This window comes from Panthera tigris, chromosome B1, assembly GCF_018350195.1.
Source record: "Panthera tigris isolate Pti1 chromosome B1, P.tigris_Pti1_mat1.1, whole genome shotgun sequence".
NCBI classification, from domain to species: Eukaryota; Metazoa; Chordata; class Mammalia; order Carnivora; family Felidae; genus Panthera; species Panthera tigris.
In genome coordinates, this window is record NC_056663.1 from 104,838,119 (window position 1) to 104,859,166 (window position 21,048).

General features: G+C 36.4%; 1 protein-coding gene across 1 annotated transcript in view; it reads right to left on the minus strand.

Annotated features, from left to right (window-relative positions):
- LOC102964925 (bifunctional heparan sulfate N-deacetylase/N-sulfotransferase 3) overlaps positions 1 to 21,048 on the minus strand; it is a 185,597-nt gene that overhangs the window by 69,063 nt on the left and 95,486 nt on the right. Inside the window, 1 exon segment of the mRNA XM_007087621.3 lies at positions 14,861 to 14,989. Coding sequence (XP_007087683.3) covers positions 14,861 to 14,989 — 129 coding nt within the window.

The window sequence follows — 21,048 nt, forward strand, 5'->3', positions numbered from 1 at the left end:
CTGTAAAGACGTCGAATCTAATTCTACTCCCTTTGAATGTGGGCAGACTTTTGTGAAGCAGAAATGATGCTGTGACTTCTGAATCCAAGGCAGTTGTGCTTTTGCTTTGCTTGCTGTGACACTTGATTGAGCCCTAAAGCTGTATGACTACCCTGAGGCCATCTTGAGGTAAGGAAGCCCATGGGTACAGATCATATGAAAAAGCCCTGAGACTGATGCTCTGTCAGCTCACTGCTGCTCCAGTTGCCTACTGTTCTAGTTCTAGTTATCAGCTGTCTACAACGTCAAGAGATACTCAAGGCCAGAATCACCTAGGCTACCCCTTCCTGAATTCTGAGCTACAAAAGCCATAAGAGATAGTAGAATGACTACTTTTTTTTAAGACATTGTATTTTGGATTATTTTGTTATCCAGCAATAACACCTAGAAAAATGACTTTTACTTAAAAAAAATTCAGGATCCAGTGAAGGCTTAAGCAATCTACAGACTTAATGCAATCTCTATTAAAATACTAACATTTTTCACAGAACTATAATAAATAAGTCTAAAATTTGCATGGAACCACAAAAGACTGTGAGTAGCCAAAGCAACCTTGAAAAAGAAAAACAAAGCTGGAGGTATCACAATTCCAGACTTCAAGTTATATTACAAACTTGTAGTAATCAAAACAGCATGGTACTGGCACAAAAATGGACACAGATCAATAGAGCAGAATAGAAAACTCACAGAAACAAACCCACAATTATATGGTCAATTAATCTATGGCAAAAGAGGACAGAATATGCAATGGGGAAAAGATAGTCCCTTCAGCAAATGATACTGGGAAAACTGGACAGCTATCTGTTAACGAATGAAACTAGGCCACTTTCTTACACCATACACAAAAATGAACACAAAATGGATTAAAGACTTAAATGTGAGACATGAAACCATAAAAACCCTAGAAGAGAATACAGGCAGTAACCTCGTTGACATTGGCTGTAGCAACATTTTCTACATATGTCTCCTGAGCAAGGGTAACAAAGGCAAAAATGGACTGTGCAGACTACGTCAAAATAAAAAGCCTGTGCACAGCAAATGAAACCATCAAAAAAACTAAAAGGCAACTTTCTGAATGGGAGAAGATATTTGCAAATGACATCTCTGATAAAGGGTTAGTATCCAAAAAAAAAAAAAAAACAAAAAACAAAAATGAAACCATATACAACTTAACATCCAAAAACCAAATAATCCAGTTAAAAAATGGGCAGAGGACATGAACAGACATTTTTCTGAAGAAGACATCCAGATGGTCAGCAGCTCAACATCATTAATCATCAGGAGAATGCAAATTAAAACTACCATGAAATATCACCTTACATTTATTAGAATGGTTAAATTCAAAAAGGCAAGAAATAAGTGTTGGTGAGAATGTGGAGAAAAAGGAACCTGCGTACGCTGGTAGGAATGTAGCTATTGTGGAAAACAGTATGGACGTTCCTCAAAAAATTAAAAATAGAAGTATCATATGATTCCATAATTCTACTATTGGGTATTTACCCAAAGGAAGTAAAAACACTAATTTGAAAAAAAATATATGCATCCTTATGTTTATTGCAGCAGCATTTACAACAGCCAAGATATGGAAGCAACCTAAGTGGCCATCAATAGACAAATGGATAAGGAAGGTGTGGTATAAATACAGTGGAATATTTCAAAGTCATAAAAAGGATGAGATTGTACCATTTGAAGTAGCATGGATGGACCTTGAGGGTATCAAGCTAAGTGAAGTAAGTCAGGCTGAGATAGACAAATACTATATGATTCCACTTATATGTGGAATCTAAAAAAAAAACAAAAAAAAAAACCCCCGAAAAACAAAGGCACATGAATAAACAAGAAGCAGAATCAGATCTATAAATACAGAGAACTGATGGTTGCAAGAGGGGAGAGGGTGGGGGTTGGGCAAAATGGGCAAAGGGGAGTGAGAGATACAGGCCTTAGTTATGGATTGAATAAGTCACAGGAATAAAAGGCACAGCATAAACAATATAGTAAATGATTCTGTAATAACAATATATCAGGACAGATGGTAGCTACACTTGTGGTCAATACACCATAATGTCAAATAAACTTGTCAAATCATGAAGTCGTACACCTGAAACTAATGTAACATTGTGTGTCAACTATTCTTGAATAAAAGTAAGCATTGTCAAAAATACAAAAAGGTATTTTTTAAGTTTTTTGAAACTATGGTAAAAGATAAATAACATAATTCCATAATGTACAAATCTTAAATATACATTACAGTATTGTTAACTATATGTGCATTGTTGTGGAGTGGATTTCTAGAACTTTTTCATCTGGATGACTGGAACTCTGTACCCACAGAACAGCAACTCCCCATTTTCCCCTCACCTAATCCCTGGCAGCCACCATTCTACTTTGTTTCTCTAAGTTTGACTACTTTCAATACCTCAAACAAGTGGAATCGTGAAGTATTTGTCCTTTTGTGACTTAGCATAATGTCCTCAAGTTTCATCCATGTTGTAGCGTGTGACAGGATTTCCTTTCTTTTTAAGGCTAAATAATATTCCATTGTACATATATACCGTATTTTATTCATGCACCTGTCAATGGACATTTAAGTTATTTCTACTTCTTGGCCATCGTGAATAATACTGCCATGAACATAAGAGAGCAAATATCTCTTAAAGATCCCGTTTTCCATTCTTCTGGACAAATACCCAGAGATAGGATTTCTGGATCATATGCTAGTTTTATTTTTAATGTTTGAGGAAATACCCTACTGTTTTCCATAGCAGTTGCACCATTTTAAATTATCACATTAGGGACCACTTTGTACAACCACTAGGATGTATGAGAATACCTGTTTTCCCACAGCCTTGTTAACATATTTTATCAATATTTTGAATTTTGCTCAATATGGTAGATAAGAAATGGTATCTCAGTATATTTAACCTTGCACTTTTCTTCCTATGAATGAAATTGAGCATCTTTTCATAGATTTAATGACTTTTCCAAAGAATGTGTCTGGATGCCATGTTGGGAGAGAATGAAAGCCCAGTAATGCAAATGCTCTTGAGTCAGTTCTGTGATTATGTGATTATGTACTTTCCAGGCAACCAGATTTCCCTTCAGAGTCAAAGGATAGTACATATGTAGGCAGGGTAAGTTAATCCATCGTCATTTATTGAAAATTAATAATGTGCCCCAAATTTTGCAATATATTGTGATTATAAAATAGAATAAGATAAGATGCTTTACATCAAGGAATGCACAAACTTATTGGATGAGAAAGATAACTGAATGTAGTACTGTGGGAAAGTTATGTTAGAGTTATGCCTGGGTTATGCCTGAGAATACAGAGGAGAAACTGGAAAGTTGAGGGAAGTCTTCTATAAAAAGATGATATATGAACTCAGGTTTACTGAAGAGAATCAGCTTGAACCCAGTAGCATTCTTTAAGGCACAGAATAAAATAATAAGTGCTATTTAGGGGTGGGGTGAAAGATGAATATATGATTATTGAAAGAATAGACCATAAAAGTGGTGGGAGCCAGATTTAATTTTTTTTCCAGGTGAAGGACTTTTCTGTTTATCCTGAAAGCTATGGGAAACTATCAAAGGATTAAACAAGGAATAACATATTCATTTCTTTAACTTAATACCTATTTTCTTAAATTTCTCAATTTATAGTCCAATGACTTGAGAGTTAATCATATTTCTGTTTTTCTTAACTGCGGAAATCAAAGGGACTTAATTATACTTTCTTGTGGTATTCTTGATCTCACAGAGTGGCGAGTAATTACATAACTCCACAGTTAGTCATGAAGAACATTACTGATAGAAAAATGGGGCTGATATGGAGGATAGCAAATAAATGAAATAAAATATTTTGGCTTTACAAATTTAAAAGTCTTGTCAATTTATAAGTAACATCAACAAGATAAAAGTACATAGTTTATTATTCATAGTTCTTTAAAAGTACATCTAGGGGCGCCTGGGTGGCTTGGTAGGTTTAGCATCCGACTTCAGCTCAGGTCATGATCTCACGGTCCGTGAATTCGAGCCCCGCGTTGGGCTCTGTGCTGACAGCTCAGAGCCTGGAGCCTGTTTCAGATTCTGTGTCTCCCCCTCTCTCTGCCCCTCCCCTGTTCATGCTCTGTCTCTCTCTGTCTCAAAAATAAATAAACGTTAAAAAAAAATAAAAAAATAAAAAAAAAAGTACATCCAACATTTTCCCTTAGCTGTGCTTCTTAAAACTTTTTACAAAAGCACTTTTTTTTGATCTTAGATTGTTTTTATTATATAAACTTCAGGTGCACAGCTTTATAACTGACAGCTGCACACACTACATAATGATTAGCACCACAAATTTAGTTACCATCCATCACCATAGAGTTGGCCCTCTTTGCCCATTTCACCTACCCCTGAACCTCCTTCTCCTCTGGTAACCACTAGTTTGTTCTCTGTATATATGAATATGTTTTTATTTTATTTTGTTTATTCATTTTTTTATTTTTCTTAGATTCCATCAAATGTGGAAATTATATGGTATTTGTGTGTTTCTATCTGATTTATTTCGTTTAGCATAATATCCTCAAGATCTAGCCATGTTGCCACAAATGGCAAGCTTTCATTCTTTTTTATGGCCAAGTAGTATTGCATTATATAAATGTACCACATCTTCTTCTTTTTTTTTTTTAATTTTTTTTAACATTTATTTATTTTTGAGACAGAGACAGAGCATGAATGGGGGAGGGTCAGAGAGAGGGAGACATAGAATCCGAAACAGGCTCCAGGCTCCGAGCTGTCAGCACAGAGCCCGACGCGGGGCTCGAACTAACGGACGGTGAGATCATGACCTGAGCCGAAGTCGGCCGCTCAACCGACTGAGCCACCCAGGCGCCCCGTACCACATCTTCTTTACACATTCATCTCTTGCTGGACACTTAGGTTGTTTCGATATCTTAGCTACTGCAAATAATGCTGCAATGAACAAAGAGGTACATAACGTCTTTTCGAATTAGTTTTCATATTCTCCAGATAAATACCCAGAAGTGGAATAGCTGGGTCATATGGTAGTGTTATTCTTAATTTTTAAAGGAATCTCCATACTGTTTTCCAGACTGACTGCATCAATAATCCCAACAGGGTTTGAGAGTTCCCTTTTCTCTACATCCTTTCTAACACTTGTTATTTCTTGTCCATCTGATAATAGCCACTCTAAGAGGTATTAGCTGATAGCTCATTGTGGTTTTAATTTGCATTTCCCTAATATTAGTGACGTTGAACGTCTTTTCGTGTGCCTGTTGGCCATCTGTATGTCTTTTTTGGAGAAATGTCTTAATCCCTGGGGAGAGTCCCTGCTGTCCTGCCTCTCCAGTGGATGATTTAAGGTTTGTAAATGGGTCTCCTTTATCTATCATCTACGTGCTTTTCAAATTGGTGTTTTGGGCTGGTTTCTGGGTCAAGTGAATTCACACACAAGCCCTTTAAGAAAATATTTTCCATTCTTTACCGTTTTATAGTTTTCCTGAATGTAATTCCCATTGCTTTTCAAAGCCTGTTGTTTTGGGGGCTTGTCTGTTCTGTGTAGGAATTATGGGTTGGAATGCCTGATGTGGAGCTTTGATCTATAACTCCTCAGGGAAAAGTTCTGTACTCTTGATATCCCTTCTGATTGTGATTTGCTGTGGCTGGGGTGTGTTTTTATTCCCTCAAGAATCCATGTCTCTGCTTCTGTTTCCTTTCTCAATGCTGCCCTTTTATCCTTTGCTGTGGAGGCTCTGTTCATTCTATTATTAGGTCCCTTTCAAAAGGAATTATTCTATATGTAGTTGTAGATTTGTTGTGTCCATAGGAGGAGCTGAGTTCAGGATCTTGCTAGGCCACCATCTTGAACTCAACTGCCCCCAAAGCACTTATTTGTTTGTTTTTTACTTAACTTGGTAATGGGTTCCTTTTTGCTAGATAATGGCCAGAAATTTTAAGCCATTCACACATTTTTTTTCAGGTACCAGGTAACTGAGTCACATTAAGAGTAATGTGTATCATATTAAGGGCAATTTACTTTTTTTTTTTTAATATTTATTTATTTTTGAGACAGAGAGAGACAGAGCATGCATGGGGGAGGGGCAGAAAGAGAGGGAGACACAGAATCGGAAGCAGGCTCCAGGCTCTGAGCCATCAGGCCAGTACCCGACACGGAGCTCGGACTCACAGACCGCGAGATCGTGACCTGAGCTGAAGTCGGACGCCCAACGGACTGAGCCACCCAGGCGCCCCTAAGGGCAATTTAACCGAGAATGTAGAAGCAGCATGTTTTAGAAGCACTGAACTCAGAGTCAAGCAAGCCAGGGTCCTCAACAGAATACTACAGGAATGACTTTTAGCCTAAAATTAGGTGATTGAATAGATAAACTTTGTGGTTCTTTCCAGCTTTAATTATACATTATTCCATGTCAAGCTAATTCATCATCACTTGCGAAAACTACCCCCAGTAAGGGTCAGTTAAAAATTTCCTGGATCTTGAATTTCACCTACTTCCAAGCAGAGAATCTTCCAGAATGTAGTTTTATTAAAACCAGTCTTGTTATTATTCACACATGGATATACCATGAGTTAAGTGATGCCCCTAAGACATAACTATTCATGCATTAAGTCAATAATTTAAGAAAAAAATTGGTGACCTCTTTTTGAGTCAAGGGATTGATCTAGACACAGTGGGAAGCACAAAAATGAAATGCACATAGATCATTCCTGAAAGAATGCTCCCTTATATAGGAAAAAAGATATAAACTCAATCATGTGGTGAGGTAGGTGTTAGGTGACATATGAAACTTACAGATAGAGAACACAACTGGAACTGAGGAAACGTTAATTCTATCCCTGATCATAAATAATATAACATAAACAACATTTTTAACAGCTGAATGTATTCCATTACGGGGGAACATAATTTGCTTTACCAGTACCCCATACCCCTTTTTGTCATCAATTAAGTTCATTCATTTATGATTTTTTTTTTTTTTTAGTGGAAGCCATAGAAGCAGAGAAGGAATATATAGCCTGTAGTAGAAAAAAGAGATACTCAGACACATAAGAAGCATTTGTGTTTTTATATTAAAGCACTAAGACAAGATCAAGATCAGTAATTCTAATTATTATGGACCCTAGAACTGTCTTGGGCTCAGAAGAACCCTTCAGGTCCTATGGGCCCTGATGTTCAGCTTTCTACAAACAACACACCCATTACTTGAGGTAACCTGAGTGAGTCTCTAGTCCTTACAACCAGAGGAACTCAACAAAAACAAGTCTCTGTAGAGAAGAGACAATTATGTATGTGAAGCACAGTATATAACAGTACATAATTCAGCCCTAGCCAACCAATGAAATAGGTTTTACTTATGCTTTTGATTTGAGAGCTGTCTTACCAGGACCAAGATTTCCTTTTGGATTCATTACCTTTTTTTCTTTCTTTCCCCATCCCCCCTCTTTTTTTTTTTTTTTTGGTGTCAGGTCATTAAAAAAGTTAGTTCCCCTTCCTCAATATATGGTACATAAAACTTAGATACAAGGCATAATGTTTGGCCATGGGAATGGCTTTGGAGATGAAAGACATTCTCTACCACAAGAAGCAGACTAATAGCAAACTCATAATTATAAGAGCAAGGTAATAAGTACTTCGAAAGAGTCTGCAGAGGATGGTATGGATACACAAGTTGGGGCCTCTAAACCAGAGTCGAGGAGGTTTCATGAGGAAGGTGATCTCTAAGTGAAGCTTTAAAGGATAAACAGGAGGTATCTCTATTTTATTTTTATTTTAAACTCCAATTCAAGTTAGAGTTCTCTGGTCCCTAAGAAAAAACACTTATTTTCATTGCTTTTTAAACCCTACTGGACATTTGGGTTCATTTTCAATTCTGATACCTTAATCATAGGCCCATGATTTCTAGAGCAGTTTTTGGTAATCTTTGATTGCTAAAATTATTTCTCCATTTTCTTCCTTTGCAGTATTTCCCAAGTCTGCCTGATCATAAGAATCACCTAAACAAGGGGCGCCTGGGTGGCTCAGTCGGTTAAGCGTCTGACTTTGCCTCAGTCATGATCTCATGGGTTTGTGGGTTCAAGCCTCTCATCAGGCTCTGTTCTGACAGCTCAGAGCCTGGAGCCTGCTTCGGATTCTGTGTCTCCCTCTCTCTCTGCTCCTCCCCTGCTCACAGTCTGTCTCTCTCTCTCTCAAAAATAAATAAACATTAAAAAACTAATTTAAAAAAAGGAATCACCTAAATGATAAATATTCAGGTCCCCAAAACTGTTCCCTGGAGATTCTGATGCACTGAAGTCTGGATTTTTAAAAATCAGTGTCTCAAGTAATATTCATTATTAGGCATGTTCAGGAATCATTTTCCTACTATCCAAAGTTGTTATTATTATCATTTATTTATTTTTATTGTTTTGATGTTTACTTATTTATTTTTGAGAGAGAAAGAGAGAGCACAAGTGGGGGAGGGGCAGAGAGAGAGGAGACACAAAATCTAAAACAGGCTCTAGGCTCTGAGTTCTCAGTGCAGAGCCCAACGCAGAGCTCCAACCTACAAACTGTGACATCATGACTTGAGCCCAAGTTGGATGCTTAACTGACTGAGCCACTGAGGTGCCCCATCATTTATTTATTTTTTAATATAAGGTTTTCTGTCACCATAATTTTTTGCAGGATTAGTAAATAAGAAAAGAAAGAATTATAAAATTTCTCATTAGGGAAAAAACGTTGCTTCCTTTTAGATGAATTTTATAGATAAGCACACATAACCCCTATACTTGTAAATTATAGTTAATTTTTTTTCTCAATGTGGGTTAATTTCTGTATATATTGCTATCTTGTGTAAATGTTGTTTTACTTTTCATTGTAATCCACTCATGTGTTACTCCCAGTTTAAGATACTCATTCTTTTCACATCCATGTTTATGATTTTTCTTTAACGAGAGAAACACAATGTAGATTTATCTTGAAGGAATTTGGGTAAGAGGGTAGGGAGGGTATAGTGGATGAATGCTATATCAACTTGACAAACAGAGAGACAAAAATATTTAATAAAATATGGGCATAAAGGGATTATCAACTGTTTGGGATGTTTAACAGTTTGATGAAGGAAGTATAATTTTGCTGTGCTGTCAGGGTTCTGCTCCACTTGGATTCCAAGAGTGTGGTAAGTGCATGAATCTCATGGCAATCCACAACTCTTTTGGATTAATACGTGAAGCAAGCACTGATTTTATTATCAAGAAGGTTTAAGGGAGGCCCAGCATCCCACAGATACAATTGTTAATGACTCAATATCTAGAGTCTGTTTATTGAATAAGAGAGTAAACCAAGACTTAGAACATTTGGTAATTACTAATAAGGACACTGGAGCAAGAAGGTGACATCTTTTTTTGGAGCCATAGAAGATAATATGGCTCCCAGAGGAACAATGTCTAATCCAGAACTATTCCATTTGTTACACTAGTTAAGTATTTTCACATTTTCCTAAGATAGGTTGAACCAGAAATTCATGTTAAAATGAACAGTATACTTTTAATAGCTCCTTTTGTATAAGTATGTATGTCATAGATTAATGGGGTTCTATTTGTTGAGGGCATACAGTTATTGTCAATGGATATCTTTTGTCATCTTCCTAAGTTTCAGTTCTGCATATTATCTTATAGGTATGTAAAATAAGTAGACTCTTTTTTAAAGGATAAATGAAGGTACCTGTATCACTGTGAATTGATTAAGAATATTTGTGTCTGGGTATATTACACGTTTGTGTAGAAATTTTGTGCTTGTGTGTCTATAGATAACAGTGATTCTGGGATCATTCCAGTGGCTGTCTCCTGTGGTATATCCATAAAATAATGATTATTACCTACCAGAATCAATCAACAAACACTTCAGGATCTGTTACTCAGCCTGATGGACTCCAGAACCTGATTCACTACACTAACAGAGAGCATCCGTTTCTTAGGGATAGAAGGAAATTAGTGAAGATCATGAAATTAATAAAAATAGAACATCATTAGTTTAAAACTATAAATTGTAAATTATGGAGGAACTGAAATATTAGAATATGTACAATTTAGAGGGGGTCTTCTCCTGGTAATTAGGTTACATGGGAAGTATTCACTGATTGAAAGAAGATTTATAAAATTGCACTACAAATTACTGTCATAGTGAGTACAAATTCTTATGATCAACATATTCTTTTCCTATAGTAGGATCTGTATAGGAAAGTGAACTATAATCAAGAAGTCACTGGTTGAGTTTAGAACGTAAAAGAAAAAAGAATGAAAATAATTCTATTATTTTAAGTTTATTTTTTTATTTTGAGAGAGAGAGAGAGAGAGAGAGAGAGCAAGTGAGCGCGTAAGTAGGGGAGGGGCAGGGGCAGAGAGAGAAGGAGACAGAGAATCCCAAGCAGGTGCTACATTGCCAGCGTGAAGCCTGACATAGGGCTTGATCCCATGAACTGTGAGATCATGACCTGAGCCAAAATCAAGAGTTGGATGCTTAACTGACTGAGCCACCCAGGCGCCCCATAAATGAAAAGAATTCTCAATTTCTTAATGGTCCTAGGCTCAAATAGCCTGATGGGTCCACCTCTCAACTGTACCTGAACTTCAGAGTCTATTAATTAAAATCTCTGTATCCAACCCACATCAGAGGAGGCTAGGCCCCATGACATGGGAAATATATTTGGAGATGGCTGAGGTTTTCTCTCTTCTAGACGGTGATAATATTTGTCTTTATATTAAATTTCTTGGTTGGCGGGGCGCCTTGGTGGCTTGGTCGGTTAAGCGTCTGACTTCGGCTCAGGTCATGATCTCACGGTCCGTGAGTTCGAGCCCCGCGTCGGGTTCTGTGCTGACAGCTCAGAGCCTGGAGCCTGTTTCAGATTCTGTGTATCCCTCTCTCTCTGCCCCTCCCTTGTTCATGCTCTGTCTCTCTCTGTCTCAAAAACAAATAAATGTTAAAAAAATAAAAAAAATTTACTTGGTTGGCATTTTTTTCTTTAGCAAGAAAAAATACGTTGGTAACAGTAGAACATTCCAGGCTAGACAGTTATTCTAGTTATCTTTACTGTGATCTGCTCTAGTTTAACTCTGAGAGGTACTCTGTTGCAGAGTTACCCCAATACTGGTAAAACTTACTGGAGCACCTTGATATTATGTTGACATATAGGAAGAAAACTTCTAAAATACATTAATTAAAGTCCTGCTTATATTTTCATTTTCAACTCAAGTGTATTTGAATATGTTTAAGAGACATAGGTATGTTTCCAGTACACAACTGCCTTTTTTATCGGAAACAGCAAACTCATTCAACATTCTCAGAAATCAAAGACTGGGGTATTACTTAAGCTTATAATGGGTATCATTCAAATCCACTATAATTAAATTTCATATCTTTCCTGCAGCTAATATCTACTTTGATTCCATCAAGGTTTTCTCATTCTCATTCTGACCTAAAAAAGAGCGCCATCTGCCAAATTAGTAGCATGCCTCACTGCACCTGGACCTCTCTTAATTTTAACACAAGCTTTACCCAAACATGTAATTTTGGGATGGAGAATTCATGGGAAACAGGTCACTCCTCCTCACTCTGTTCTGAAAGGCAAACATCACTAACTAATGATAGCAGTTTTCTCTTGGGCGAGACTTGGGCTGAGTCTAGAAGTGGGCTTCTCAACCAGAAATCTCCAGGGAACTATAGCTGCTTCCAAAAATTGGAGTTGGCATGCCAGATGAAATTAATTTGGATTCCTTCCCTATCTTATGGTATCTGACAAGGATCTGTCACTTATTTTGAATTCCAGCATTTATCTGAAAGTAATTGTCTACTGTAAGTTTTCTGAATCAGGAAGCACAAGTTTTGTGGGAAAGTTTTTTTCTCCCCTTTATTCCCCATAGATCTTCTCATCAAGACAAACAATATTGCCAAATATTATCGATAAAGGCCTGAAAAGTAGCAAGATTTGCTAAACATGTAAAGCATTTGCTCAGCTAATTTAGCTCAAATTAGTATCCAAGATGCACACAAGCTTTACTATAAGGTTTTTATCTAATTAAAAAGAATAATTTGGTTTTGAAATAGTGAAAAAAAAATTTCTTATAAATGTATTAGAGAATAGATATGTTAGAAAACTCAGATTTTTTTCCTGATGTATAAATCAGAATTACATATATTTTGGGGGTATGAAGATGAATAAACTTCAAAAAGGCAAGATGCCATACTACCCCAAACTATATTTATTGATTTTTAGATACACATGCTGATTTTGCACAAAGATGAGTTATCCTTATTCCTAATCTCATTATTCCTTATTCCTTATCCTTATTCCTATCGAAGCTGAGAAATGAATAGAGTCATTACATACAAGAAGATGAAAAATACCTGCAATTTTATTTGTAAGACCTGTAAAATTAGGGTCCAGAGTGGGCCTTTCAAGTTTTATTCTCTTTATTTCTACATTCTTCAATTTTTATGCTGATAGACATTTTTTCACATTTGGAAGATTATACTTTTTCATCTTGAGTATTGCTAATGCCAGGGGCAAACCCATACATCTATCTGATTAATAAACCCAATTTAATTTTTTATGTTAGTGATTTTCAGAAGGGAAATAAAATTCCTTCTTTTCCTTATACACCTTACACCTTACTTCAATTGGTTCATCTTTCTCTACACAACTTTATAATACTTGCCTCAAGCAGATATATGTGCAAATGATTCATTGTGGAGCTGGGACACAAGAAGTGAAGGAGGAAAGGCAGAAGCCAATTAAACAGGCTGCTCTGCCCAGCATGAGACCTAGCAAGACAAGATCTCACATAAATGTATCCAAAATGACCATATTTTCTTATCTAATTCTTCTTCCATTTTGCTTATACCTTTACTTCATTTTTAAAACTATGTTTTTAAATTACTATTTTTTTAGTGTTTGTTTATTTTTGGAAGAGAGAGAGACAGAGCGCAAGCAGGGGAGGGGCAGAAAAAGAGAGGGAGACACAGAATCCGAAGCAGGCTCCAGGCTCCGAGCTGTCAGCACTGAGCCCAACGTGGAGCTCAAACCCACAAACTGTGAGATCATGACCTGAGCCGAAGTCAGATGCTTAACCGACTGAACCACCCAGGTGCCCCTTTAAAAATTATTTTTATGTAATCTCTCACACAATATGAGGTTTGAACTTACAACCCCAAGATCAAGAGTTGCACACTCTACCAACTGAGCCAGCCAGGTGCCCCGCTTATACCTTTACTTTAAATAGGAGGGGGAAAAAAATGAATAATAGAGTTAATGGTCATTTAAATGAGAAAACTGGTCCATAGTGGGAATGAAAGAGTTTTATAGGTGAAAAATCTTGTTCTTTGGAAAAGTATCCATTCATGTCTTCTTTCCTTTTTAATTGGATTATTCCTTTTTTTGGGTTTTGAATATATATAAAATATATTAAAAAAATGTATATATATATATATATATCACTCTCTTTCTATATATATCTATATATAGAGAGATAAAGAAGATATATATATATATATATATATATATATATATATATATATATATAGGTATCCATATATATAGATATAAAGAAGACATACAGATGGCTAACAGACACATGAAAAGATTCTTATCATCACTAATCACCAGGGAAATACAAATCAAAACTACAATGAGATATCATCTCACACCAGTCAGAATGGCTAAAATCAACAACACAAGAAAAAACAAAGGTTGGTGAGGCTGTGGAGAAAGGAGAACACTCTTGCACTGTTGGTGGGAATGCAAACTAGTGCAGCCACTCCACAGTATGGAGTTTCTTCAAAAAGTTAAAAATAGAACTGCCCTATGACCCAACAATTGCAGTACTGGGTATTTACCCAAAGGATACAAAAATACTAATTCAGAGGGATACATGCACCCCAATGTTTATAACAGTATTGTCTACAATACTCAAATTATAGAAGGAGCCCAAATATCCATCAACTGATGAATGGATGAAGAAGAGGTGGGATATACACACAATGGAATATTACTCAGCCATCAAAAAGAATGAAATCTTATCATTTGCAATGACGTGAATGGAGCTAGAGTGTATTACACTAAATGAAATAAGTCAGTCAGAGAAAGACAAATATAATATGATTTAACTTATATGTGGAATTTAAGAAACAAAACAAACAAGCAAAGGTAAAAAATAGAGAGGCAAACCAAGAAACAGACTCTTTTTTTTTTTTTTTTTAGGACTAACTTTAGGTGTCTTTTATTCCAAGAAACAGACTTTTAACTACAGAGAACAAATTAATGGTTACCAGAGGGAAGGTGGGTGGGGGGATGGATCAAATAGGTGTTGGGGGTTAAGGAGGACACTTGGGATGAGCACTGGCTATTGTTTGGAAGTGTTGAATCAGTATATTGTACACCTGAAACCAATATTACACTGTATGTTAACTAACTGGAGTTTAAGTAAAAATTAAAAAAAAAGGTCTTGTTCTCCATAAATGCAAGAATCTCTAAATTCTGAACACTTTTGAATGCAAAGGAGGTTCTGGAGCACTTTCCTGGCTTTCCATAAGTTCCACTTGTCACTGCTTCTTGTAGAATGAGTTTGTCCCCATCTCTATATGTAGTTGCATTTAGTCTTTTTCTGTGTTGGAGCTAGAACTTCATATTGATTTGGCTGAAACTACCCAAACCCTGGCCTTTTTGTCAAGGTAATTTTCAGTCACCTGTCATTTTTCATCTTTTTCTTTTCTTTTCTTTTCTTTTCTTTTCTTTTTTTTTTTTTTTTGAAAATAAATCAAAGTACTTACTGGGTTGAGAACCACAGTGAAGAAAAGTTCACCTCCTTGAATACTCTTGTCCAGCTCTTTAGGACCTCCTGGATATTCTTTGTAGAAAATTGTGTGAGTGAAAAGCCCACAGGTTTGTCTTGGAAGAACCTGAAGGAAGAATAAACAAGTAAGGAAAAATTGCTTTCAACCAATTAATTTGTTGAACCGTGGGTTCTTTTTCATGGAAGCTGATGCATAAACTGGTGTCATTATACAACTCTTTTTAATTTTATTTTATTATTTTTTTTAATGTTTATTTCTGAGACGGAGAGAGACAGAGCATGAGTGGGGGAGGGGCAGAGAGAGAGGGGGACACAGAATCCAAAGCAGGCTCCTGGCTCTGAGCTGTCAGCACAGAGCCTAATGCAGGGCTGGAACCCACGAACCATGGGATCATGACCTGAGCCGAAGTCGGACGCTTAACCAACTGAGCCACCCAGGCACCCCTCGTTATACAACTCTTAACTCAGGCCCAGAAAATCCTTCACACTCTGGGAAAGCAAGGATGACATCAGTACAGAAGGAATACAGAAGAAAGTTGAAGAAATATTTTAAAACTAAGATAGACTTTGAATTATTTTAGCCACTTATCTATTTTAAATCTCCAAGTCAGTACTGCTGCTATGAAGCCTAGTATGTTCCAGCATCTTAAAAAATAAAAATGAAGTAAAAATGATACTTTAAAAATATAGGAATTGTCTGTGTTATCCTGTAGTGTAGTAGGCAAAAATTTTAAGGATAATACTTTCTTCCAAATTCTACACATGCACTAGAAAAAAGGTCAATTATTAACTTAATGTGATTCTTAAGAAATTATATTTTAAATTAGAATAAATATTTGAGACACAAATCATAGTATCTTCTTTACTCTGAAAAGACTGCTGCAGGCTTTAGAAATTGCCCTGAATTCTAAGTCTGAAGCCTGCCAGTTTCAAAAGTAAAAAAGAGATTATGCTTTTGATTATTAATTTTTATAAACTGTCACAAACAAAATGATACAAGCTCACTTAGGAAAAAGTCTTATTTTCATCCTTTGTACATGAAAACCATTATTTGCTTCAATTGTACACATCTGTGATAAGGATATTTTTTTTCAAATTCTTACAGCTTTCCTAGTAAAATAACAGTGCAATTATAAAAGAAAGTGTGAATTAAAGCTGTGCAGGATGGTACAATCTTTAGCTAAATCTTATATAATGACTTCATAATGACCTGTGTTTGTCACTGTGTACTTGAAGTAGTAGAAAATTAATGAATACACTTTGGAGAACTACAAGCTTACAGAATCTTACACAGATGAGTCTTCTGTTTATTGTCCTCAGCAAACTGATCTTCATTTTTTCCTGCCTTTTTTCTTGAAGCACATTTGGCTCAGTAAGTGCTTTCAAAATATTACCTTTATAGGACTTTTCATGCTTTGCAAGCCTCTACAAATATACTTCTTTTTCTTTAGTTTGTGTATTATAATAAATTTCAATCTTATCCTTGAAAGTTTTCTTAGAAAACATAATTCTTAGCTCAATCTGTATATCATATTATTGCTGTATAAGTCAAAACTTTATCTCCTATTTATATTTTGAAAATTGGTGAAATATCCTCAGAAGCCATTCTATATTGATGAAATAGTTAAAGGAACTTCAATTTATTGTGGAGTATTCATTCTGGTGATGTTTACATTTAAAAATACTACACATTCTTATAATGTTATGCACAAAATCAATGGCAAAAAAGGACTAAGTGCAAAGATACTCTAACTGAATTAAATATATTCCCTAACAATTCATGAAAATATCTTTTTCCTGGAAATCCAAACTTTATACAGCATTTATACATTTTTTTAAACAAATACATGTTCTAAACTCTGTGTAAGTCCATGTGGGAGAACACAAAGATTTATACTTTCTACCCTCGAAGATTTAAGGTATATCAGGATAATGAGAAATACCCCAAAGCTAAATAACAAAATGACCACATGATTAAACGCTAGGTTAGTTTTATATTTTAAAAGTGCATGATTTTGAATCATTTTTAGGATTCAGTTTGAATATCTTGAATAGGTACAGTGTGTTCAGAAAGTCTTTCAAGGTAGAAAAAAATGACAAAGATGTAGACACAGCAATACTGCTTTAGAACTTTTTGGCTGGAGTGAGTCTGTATTAGCTACAGGAAAATAGAAGATGGAAAGATAGATTTAGTCTAAATTGTTTTCAGGTACTTGAAGAGCAAGTTAAGGGGTATGGAGAAAACTGGAAGTATAAAGGTTAGGAAGGCCAAAATGAAGGCAGCATTTTAAAAAGTATGAAAAGTGTAAGGTTAGGTTGTGCATTTGGGAGCTTTCTTGCTTCTTGAGATAGGCCTGAATCACAATGTACTTTCCTCTTAGGACTGTCTTTGTTGCATCCCAAAGGGTTTGAACTGTTGTGTTTTCATTTGCTTCCATGTTCTTTAATTTCCTTGTTAACCCATGCATTCTTTAGTAGGGTGTTCTTTAACCTCCATGTATTTGGGGGCTTTCTCAATTTTTCTTGTGGTTGATTTCAAGTTTCAAAGTGTTGTGATCTGAAAATATGCATGGTATGATCTCGATCTTTTTGTACTTGTTGAGGACTGATTTGTGACCCAATATGTGATCTATTCTGGAGAATGTACCATGTGTACTCGAGAAGAATGGGTATTCTGCTGCTTTAGGATGAAATGTTCTGAATATGTCTGTTAAGTCCATCTGGTCCAGTGTGTCATTCAAAGCCATTGTTTTCTTGTTGACTTTCTGCTTAGATGATCTGTCCATTGTTGTAAATTGGGTGCTGAAGTCCCCTTACTATTATTGTATTATTATCAATGAGTTTCTTTATGTTTTTTTTATTAGTTGATTTATATCTTTGGGTTCTAGCAAGTTGGGGGCATAAATATTTACAACTGTTATATCTTCTTGATGGATAGACCCCTTAATTATGATATAATGCCCTTCTTCATCTCTTGTTCAGTCTTTGTTTTTAAATCTAGTTTGTCTGGGGGCACCTGGATGGCTCAGTTGGTTAAGCATCAGACTTCATCTGAGGTCATGATCTCGTGGTTTGTGAGTTCAAGCCCCGTGTTGGGCTCTGTGTCTGGAGCCCGCTTCAGATTCTGTGTCTTCCTCTCTCTATGCCCCTCCCCTGCTCACACTCTGTCTCTGTCTGAAAAATAAATAAACATTTAAAAAATCTAGTTTGTCTGATATAGGTATGGCTACTTTGGCTTTCTTTTGACCTTCATTAGCATTATAGATGGTTCTCCATCCCCTTATTTTCAATCTGCAAGTGTTTTTAGGTCTAAAATGAGTCTCTTGTAGGCAGCATATAGATGGATATTGATTTTTACCTATTCTGCTACCCTGTGTCTTTTAAGTGGAACATTTAGCCCATTTACATTCAGAGTGATTATGAAAGATGAATTTAGTGTCATTGTGTTACCTGACCTATAGAACTGGCATTTCTGGTGATGTTCTCTGGTCCTTTGTAGTCTTTGTTGCTTTGGTCTTTTTTTTTTTCTCCACTCAGAGAGTCCCCCTTAAAATTTATTGGAGGGTTGGTTTAGTGGTCATGAATGCCTTTAGTTTTTGTTTAGGACACTCTTTATGTCTCCTTCTATTCTGAATAACAGCTTTGCTGGATAAAGGATTCTTGGCTGCATATTTTTTCTATTCAGCATATTGAATATTTCCTGCCACTCCCTTCTGGCCTGCCAAATTTCAGTGGACAGGTCTGCTACTAACTTTACACATGAAAAGCTGCTCAACATCACTCATCATCAGGGAACTATACATCATAGCTACAATGAAATATCACCTCACACCTATCAGAATTTCTAAAATTAATAACTCAGGAAACAACAGCGGTTGGTGAGGATGTGGAGAAAGAGGAACCCTTTTGCACTGCTGGTGGGAATGCAAACTGGTGCAGCTACTCTGGAAAACAGTATGGAGATTTCTCAAAAAATAAAAATAGAATTATGCTACAACACAGCAATTGCAGTACTAGGTATTAATCCAAAGGACATAAAAATGCTAATTTGAAGGGGCACATGTACCCCAATGTTTACTGCAGTGCTATCAACAATGCCAAATTATGGAAGGAGTCCAAATGTCCATCGATTGATGAATGGGTAGGGAAGATGTGGTACATATATACAATGGAATACTACTTGGTGATGAAAAAGAATGAAATCTTGCCATTTGCAGCAACGTGGATAGAACTAGAGGATATTATGTTAAGCAAAATAAGTCAGTCAGAAAAGACAAATATAATTTCAATCATATGTGGAATTTAAGAAATACAACAGATGAACACAGGGAAGGGAAGGAAAAATAAGATAAAAAGAGAGAGGGAGGCGAACTATAGAGACCCTTAAAGACAGAGAACCAACTGAAGGTTGCTGGAGTGGATGTGCATGGGGTAATGAGCTAAATGGGTGATGGGCATTAAGGAGGGCACTAGTTGGGATGAGCACTGGGTATTATATGTAAGTGATGAATCAATGGGTTCTACTCCTGAAACCAATATCATGCTGTATGTTAACTAACTTGAGTTTAAATAATAATAAAAAATACTAGAACCTGCACCAACTTAATAGAATGCTACAAAACTGAGAAATTAAACCAGATGATTTAAGGAGAAGTGAAGGAAATAAAATTCACCTGTAGGAAGAAATTCCCAAATGGGAAACAGTTTGTAAACATTATTTGGAATAGGGAAAGCATTTAATTCTATTGGGCAGAGGGAAGCCAGGTAGACACTGATTCACTGACAAGGGGAGGCATCTAATCAAAGAGGACACTTTTAAGATTAAGGGGTTAGGGTTGGTTACTGAGTTTTATGTTTATAAAATAGCCCATACAAAGGGTCAATTTGTATTAAGTTTCATAGACTGTATACCACCCACGTGTGTTGGCAGACTGGGAAAGCTAGAACAGGGGAGGAAATGACTCAAAGTTATTTCATAAAACCGGTTGTGCTCAAAAATAAAAATAAAAGGAATGAAAAGATTGGCACTATCTGTGGGCTAGGTTGCAGTGCAGGAGGTGGATAGAAGTTGTAAACAGACAAAGTAGGAACAAGCAACGTAGTTTACACATGAAATCAAGGCAGTGAATTAGGCTGTAGGAAACTCAGGGGGAAAAAAAACTTATTGTAAAGGAATTATTGATGGAATGTCAAGACTGGAAGTTGGCGGGGGGGGGGGGGGGGGGGGGGGGGGGGGGGGGGGGGGGGGGGGGGGGGGGGGAGGGGGCGCGGGCAGGCAGTGGCCAGTGTGATGTTTGGAATGTAGAACTGAATTGGGAATAGCAGGATCAATAAAAGCTGGTTTGATGGGAAGATAATGACTTTCATTTAAGGCCTTTGGAATTTGATTTGTGAATATTAAAAAAAAAAGTTTCCCTCATGTCATAAAACAAAATATGGGTGTGATTTTTTTTCTTTGCAGTCTCTCCCTAGGAGGGGGGTATTGGCTCTGGTGGTCTTCACTTGTATCTCTATTTGGATGCCTCCAAGCCCTGTCCTCTCTCTTTTACTGCATAATCACCTGCCTGCTGAACATTTCCCACTTGGAAATTCTCATCCAAGAGCCTACAAAACAAATATAGAGGGTTTCCATGGATTGGTACAAAACTGGAGCGATAGGGACAGTTCTGTCAAAACAGGAAGTCTGTTACAGCCTTTATTACCTGCAAGATTTGTACATTTATAATACAGGTAAAATATGTTTTCAGGAGAAATGAAAAATGAACATATCTTATGGGACATATGCAAGAAAATTTTCTGGCAGTACAGAGAGAAACAGAAAAAAAGAGAACAACATTTAATAAAGTCCTTAGAGACTTAAGTTTACTATTCTACTAAGCCCGAATATGATTTGAAATACTCTTCCATACTTTTAAATGATAATATTACCCAAGTCTCCTAAACTCTGTCTGATCAAAAGGCTAGCAGATTGATGCATAGTGAGTTTGTTTTCAGTAAAGAAGAAGGGCAGACTGGGATAAAATAGAGCCATTTTGTCCCCATCTAGCATTTATGACAGTTTTTGTTGAGGAAAAAGTCAAGACGGGAGTTGCTCTAGGTTAAATGTCATTATCCATTCTGTAATTTTTGCAGACATTAGAAAACTGTCTGAAAAGAAGTCAGTTA